The 7,070-nt window shown below is 43.3% G+C and overlaps 1 protein-coding gene across 1 annotated transcript in view; it reads left to right on the forward strand.

The window, feature by feature from the left end:
- LOC118420091 overlaps nt 1-7,070 on the forward strand; it is a gene marked incomplete in the record, with an annotated part of 17,634 nt that overhangs the window by 9,025 nt on the left and 1,539 nt on the right. Inside the window, 6 exon segments of the mRNA XM_035826798.1 lie at nt 50-211; nt 681-871; nt 3,024-3,322; nt 4,958-5,091; nt 5,386-5,415; nt 5,890-6,060. Of these exon segments, the coding sequence (XP_035682691.1) occupies nt 50-211; nt 681-871; nt 3,024-3,322; nt 4,958-5,091; nt 5,386-5,415; nt 5,890-6,060 (987 nt within the window).

Consider the following 7,070-nt stretch of genomic DNA (forward strand, 5'->3'; position numbering starts at 1 on the left):
GTGGGCCTTAGAGAACAGAGTTTTGTTGATCAGGATGTTTCTTGTTCAGGTGGATAATCCTGAGGAGAACGGCGTGCTGCGGGTTCGGCAGGCCAGGCAGCTCCGCGGCGTGGACCTGAAGGCTCGACTGTACGACCACCCAGAAAACGCACAGGTTTATCAGGCTGTCCAGAACAAGGTGGCAAGGCCACAAAGAGGGAATGAAGCACAGGTAATACGAGCTTTTAGAAGTTACAGCTTCTCTGAAATTACAGGAAACGTTCATGTAACTATTTATGTACTTATTGGTTTGTCTGTTCAGCGCACACAGCCAGGGCTGCCCAACTAGTCTGTGGCTATTACAAAGGGCTAGCCCTGCTGGCAAAAGCAGAGACAATACAAATAGAATTGAACATTTGACTCCTTGGTGAAATAGACGCTGATTTTGTTTACGACGCCTCGGTTTTCTCGTAATCTATTGTATGTTGTCCACTGGTGTCTTTACTCTGACTGTATGTAACACGTTTCGTTTTGTTTTGTTTTACATGTATGGTGGGTCCCCTTGGAAATTTACTTTGAAAAGTTGTAGGGGCTACCCATCCGTTTTGAGTTTTTTTAGTTTATTGAGATGCCTGTAGCTCAGATTGAGCTAATCTTCCAGGGCTCATGACAAATAGAATACTTTTCCCTCCTGTGTGCAGCCTCCCATGGCCCCCCGGCCCCCCGCGGGGAAGGCCCCCGGCCCGTCCGTCCAGCCAGCCTTCCGTACCATGATGTACCGGCGAGACCACGAGCAGAGGAGGAAACAACAACAACAACAACAACAGCTGAAACAACAGGCTGCTGAGGCACAGGAGGGAGGGACACAGCTGGGAGCAGACGGGAGCAATGGGTGAGGATGTAGAGCATCATATCCTAAGCAGATAAACCGTATTCTCAGGTGAAAAATTAGTACCTAGTTTTGGCTAGGACCGTCCCTTGGACAGGACGTTAAATGGAGGTCCCGTGTTCGGGGAGAGCTACACCCCACGCACGTACAAGAGCCCAAAAAGCGTAGGGGCCTTCCCGATGTGAGTGGATAAAAAACTTACAGTCTTGTGTAAGTCTTAAGTACCGTGCTTTGAGCCCTCAGCCTATTGAGGTTAAGGACATGATAGCAAAGAAGAAGAAGCATTTGCAAATCAGTTTGACATATACCATCGGGCAGGCTTGAATGGTCACTTGTGTAATACGAGTAGAAATGCTTCGTCCGTTGACACCCGGAGGTCCAAAGGTCAGGGATTACCAGTGTCAGGTGTCATCATTCTGAAATATCAGTCATTCTATGTCCCCACAGCATTAACAAATGCCATACTAAATACCTGGTGCAGTAAAACCTGTCCTGAGCAACCACTCAAGGGACCAAGCAAAAATGGTTGCTGAGGACAGGTGGTTGCTCCCGACAAGTTGGTTGGTTGGCCGAAAAAAAAAAGTGATACAGTTTGCATGATATACACCTTTCAATTAGTTCCCAGGAAACATATCTAGAAGAGATGCACACAGTTTTTACTCTCCATGCTGTTATGTAAACAAAGAAACCATTGTTTCACAATTAGAGCTGAGTTTGTCTAACAATCAAACGTAGTTTGTTTTGTAGTTGTCTGTTTCCTTGAACAGCCCAAACAAGTACTTTCAATTTCCCGGCCAGTATGTCAAAATTCTGACTGATAGTCATTTTGCATGGTGCACATTTTTAATATGCTTGACTGATATTCACTTACATAGGAAAAGAAGTCTCAAAGTCCAGGGTAACTGTGCCCACATTATTCTGCATATAAAATGGCTGCTAGCTGCTGTCAGTCAATTTTGGTTGTTCAGGGCAGGTTGAATGCCCCTTTGGGACTGTAGAAAAATGGTTGCCGGTTGGGGAAGACAGGTGGTTGCTTGGGAAGGGGTCTCAACTATGTAAAAATGGACGGGACTATTTCAAAGTGTCCTCTGACGGCAGGTGGTTGCCTGCGCCAGGTGGTTGCTCGGACAGGTTTCACTGTAATGCTTATTGAATGTTTGGCTATGTTTGCTTTCATTCATAAGTCTGAAGGAAATACAGCTGGGAGACAAACAGGCTGTCATATATACATAATATTACTTATAATGTGCAAATGAATTTGTATAGTAAATAATGAAGCTTGATTTAGAAATGGTAGAAAACTTTATGAACCTGTTTTTAAAGCAACGGATATAGGTTACCCAACGGATAAAGGTAAATTAGCGTTTCATTGTGCTTGATTGAGAATGATCCATTGAGACAGGAATTGCATTGTGCAAGGTCAGATGAGTTTTCATGTTATGAAAGATCAATAATTACCTTTGCCAGATTGGCTAAAGTTATGTTTTAGGCTTGTGCATCTGTTTGTCCTTCCGTCTGTGAACAGTATAACTCGAGAAGACTTCAATGGATGCTGATGATATGTGGTGGGTGGGTAGGGGTTGGGAAAACGAAGGGCGAGTTCGATAATGGGCACCATAGTTGAATAATTTCTTTCCAATTTGGTTCCAGTCAAGCATAGTGACACAAAAACAGGTTCCATGAAAGCAAAAACACATTTTGTCATAATTGTAAAATGTGATCACATTTGTACCAACCAGAGAAAGTCGGATAGCAGCAGGTCTTCATTTTACCATTTCTACTAAGGAGGATTCCCATTTTTGGTAGATTTTTAAGGTTCTTGATTGATAGCATTCAATGGAAATTATCACAGAACTCAAAGAAATCAATACTGATACTGTTCCATCTGTACAATGAGTAATTGAATATTTGCTTGTTAGATATGTTAATTACGTGAACTGATACACATGTACAACATGAGTAAATAACTTATGAGTGCACATGTAGCAAGTTAAACTTGTGAAGAGCAAAACAAAACCTAACAAATAAGCTTATATCAAAATTTAACGTGGATGACTTTAGGTGTACACATCCTTCAGAGTTCAGTCGTAACAAGTTACCACCTGTTCCCAGTTATTGCAGTGAAGAAACTTAACAAGTTACCACCTGTTCCCAGTTATTGCAGTGAAGAAACTCCACAGCAAGATGAACCACAAGCCACAGTCCCTGCAGAGAATGGTGAAGCCCAAGACAAGGAGGCACCGGCTTCTCTACAAGGTGATGACCTTCAAACAGGAGCAGACTTCCAGAAACCCGAGCCTGTTGTACAAAAAGGGGAGAACGACATTGATGTTGCCATGGAAACAGAGAGAGAGAAGGCAGCTTCTGAAGCCGGGTCTGTCAGAAGGAAGTCGGCCAAGAGAGATCCCAGGAAAGTGCTGACATACAAGCTGGCCAATGTATACGACACTACAGGTAAATCAACTTAAGCTATGGCATCCTATAGTGATATAATAATTGTGTTGTATTTATTATTATAATTACATGTACTTCAGGGGGGAAGCAGATACTGGCTCATGACCTCTTGCAGCCATGAGCTGAATGAGCAAAGAAATTAAAGTTTAACTTTTGTATCACAACTCATGTTGCTGGAGGACAGATGACTTTTGCAGCTGCCATTTGGGCACTTTCAGGATGGTCATAAGATAGCAGGATTTTGATACTGCAACTGTTACAGCTTATTTGGTATTAACATGTACTTACATATAGATGCTCTTTAGAAGACACTGGTGTTGAACACCTCTACAACTCACTAGTATTTAATTTCCAGTCTTTCCTTTGTAGTAATCCATTCTCTACAAATACTGTCAATGAAGATTGTGTTTCAAAATAGGACATTGATGAGCAAAAAATCTCCGCCTACTCTGATAATGATACCACTATCCATGCACATGCTGCAATGACACGATGATTTGTAATTCCACTCTAATTTCTGTCTTTCCTTTTGAGTTTTCTGAGTTTCTCATGACTTTTTCCTGCTTTCACCTGGATGGTATAAAGGCTGGTTAAAGGTAAGACTCACAGATCTTTGAAATATCCCTTCCAACCCTCTTTGCTTTAACTAGAAAAGGCCACTCCAAATTTATTTGTGCTTCCTGGTTTGTGAGAGCAAAAGCTGTGTTATTTTTTCTCAGGATTTTTCTGAGAAGCAACAGATAAACTTGGTGTGGCCTAATGACAGGTGATTTTGCAGTCTTGGATTAATTTGCATGAAGAGATGGCAAAGTATACTACAGAATGACACACAAGCAAAATGTTTTGGCAGCTTTTTCAACTGAAATATTGCTGCATGTTGTTATCTGTGCCTAAGAAAGCAACTTGAATGTCTATTTTGCAACATTATGAAATATTGTTGTTTTTTAGGGCAAACATTAGGAAGGTACTGTTAGCCATATGAAGCTCTTATGCACAATTCACTGCGGCCTGGGAAGGTTTGTCTCATCGTGGAAATGTTAAGACTGGCTGTTATGGGATGGACCTCTTAGATTTTGTTGTGGAATCCTTTATGTGTACTGAAAGCCCCACCATGACTGTTGTCAGTGCCACGAATCCTTGTATGAGTACTAATAGCCCCACAATGCCTGTTGTCAGTGCCACGAATCCTTGTATGAGTACTGAAAGCCCCACAATGCCTGTTGTCAGTGCCACGAATCCTTGTATGAGTACTGAAAGCCCCACAATGCCTGTTGTCAGTGCCATGAATCCTTGTATGAGTACTAATAGCCCCACAATGCCTGTTGTCAGTGCTATGAATCCTTGTATGAGTACTGAAAGCCCCACAATGCCTGTTGGCAGTGCCATGAATCCTTGTACTTGTACTGAAAGCCCCACCATGACTGTTGTCAGTGCCATGAATCCTTGTATGAGTACTGAAAGCCCCACAATGCCTGTTGTCAGTGTCACGAATCCTTGTATGAGTACTGAAAGCCCCACAATGCCTGTTGTCAGTGCCATGAATCCTTGTATGAGTACTGAAAGCCAAACAATGCCTGTTGTCAGTGCCATGAATCCTTGTATGAGTACTGAAAGCCCCACAATGCCTGTTGTCAGTGCCAGCCGATGATGATGCAGCCAGCCAGATCATCAGGATGAGGCAGTCTCTGGGCTGGAGGACAGAGTTGCCGCTCCATGGACCGGGTGTTCGGGAGGCCATGAAGACAATAGATGATGTGGATCCACTGCAGGTCAGCTGGGCTAGACTAGAAAGTCATGAAACCTGTTGAAATGCATTAAGATGTTTCTGTGTTGGTTTGATTAATTTCGAACTGAACAAATGAGATGCTACCTTAGAAACCCAAAGTTTTATTTGTTGCATTTGTTTTTCTTACATTGGTTGGTCTTTTTGACGTGAGATTGTGACCACAAGTATACTTTTGCCAAAGCATCACTGGTAAAGAAAGGGCCAAACTGATTGAACAAAACTGGCTTTTAGTCCATGTGCATGTCTGTCTTTTCATCCCCGTTTATTTCCGCTTCAGCAAAGTGCAGCTTTAGAACAAGATTCAATGGTGAGACATTTGGGTACCACAACAGGACAGCCCTTTTCCACTCTTACATTAGATGCACTAGACTGATTTGCATGGATTGCTTAGTGACACCCTCTTAAACTGTGTTATGTGTTGGACAATATTAGTGTGGATTTGTTGCCTCTACAAGGGGCAAAATTAAGTTAATGTACGTCCTAATTTTTTCTTACAATAGTATGACTATTATATAATTATGTTGTACTTATATGCCTAAGTTCCCACTCACATCTTGTTGCATTGTATGAAGCACCTGCATGTCATTCAGCATCTTTGGATAAAAACTTCTGACTGGTCTTTGACAAAGCATGAACAGCATTCTCCATTTAATAAGAATGAGTGGTAATATCAAGATTTCTTAAATGATAAGTGATTTTTAAAAAAGGTGATCTGCAAACCATTTGTGATGATGGTGGCTGAAGTTTGAAAAAACTCCCAACTTCCCATCTTCTATCGCAGGAGATCAGTACATTGAGGCAGGAGGATGATGGGAGCTACCTCTACGCCCTTTTACGGGAACGTCACGATACGCGCGCCCGTCACAATCCCTACAACCTGCAGGTGGTCTCGGCCAACACAGCACGGGCAAACTCGGCGTTCCACACAGTGTCTGCTTCTTATGTCACTCTGGTACGTCATGCAAGTACTGGGTACTCACTTACTGAGGCTTGGGTCCCATTTACAAACCTGGCCACGGCCGGATGTTTGCAGAAACGAAAAACAAAAGTGTTTGCCAAGGAAAATACATAAGTTATGCTCATGACTATATTTTTTAAATGTTTTGTTTGCCTTTTATATCATATTTTTTGTTTCTGAAAGCTGCCCAGCCCCGTACTGGGTTGGGGATTGGCACCTAAGCTTAAAGGAGGTCACATTTTGTGCTAATTTATGCTAAACTTACCTTGTATCTGTCAGAGAAAATAGTTGCAATGACATTGATTGATTTTTCTGCATGTTGTAGTATAGTGGCAGTTAGCCTTGTAGGATTTTAAAACACTCCACCAAACAGATTTTTTTGTAGCGGAATGGACCATTGTTCTGAGTACTGACAATTCACAAGTTTTCACATACTGAATTAAGTCCAGGTCCGGACATGAACTGGACCTGGATCTGAATTTTTGGTACCCACCCCTATGTACTGGTACCCACCCCTATGTACCGGTACCCACCCCTATGTACTGGTACCCACCCCTATGTACCGTTACCCACCCCTATGTACCGGTACTCACCCCTATGTACCGGTACTCACCCCTATGTACCGGTACTCACCCCTATGTACCAGTACCCACCCCTATGTACCGGTACCCACCCCTATGTACCAGTACCCACCCCTATGTACTGGTACCCACCCTTATGTACCGGTACCCACCCCTATGTACCGGTACCCACCCCTATGTACCAGTACCCACCCCTATGTACCGGTACCCACCCCTATGTACCGGTACTCACCCCTATGTACCAGTACCCACCCCTATGTACCGGTACTCACCCCTATGTACCAGTACCCACCCCTATGTACCGGTACCCACCCCTATGTACCGGTACTCACCCCTATGTACTGGTACCCACCCCTATGTACCGGTACCCACCCCTATGTACCGGTACCCACCCCCTATGTACCGGTACCCACCACCTATGTA

This window comes from Branchiostoma floridae, chromosome 1, assembly GCF_000003815.2.
Source record: "Branchiostoma floridae strain S238N-H82 chromosome 1, Bfl_VNyyK, whole genome shotgun sequence".
Classification (NCBI taxonomy): Eukaryota; Metazoa; Chordata; class Leptocardii; order Amphioxiformes; family Branchiostomatidae; genus Branchiostoma; species Branchiostoma floridae.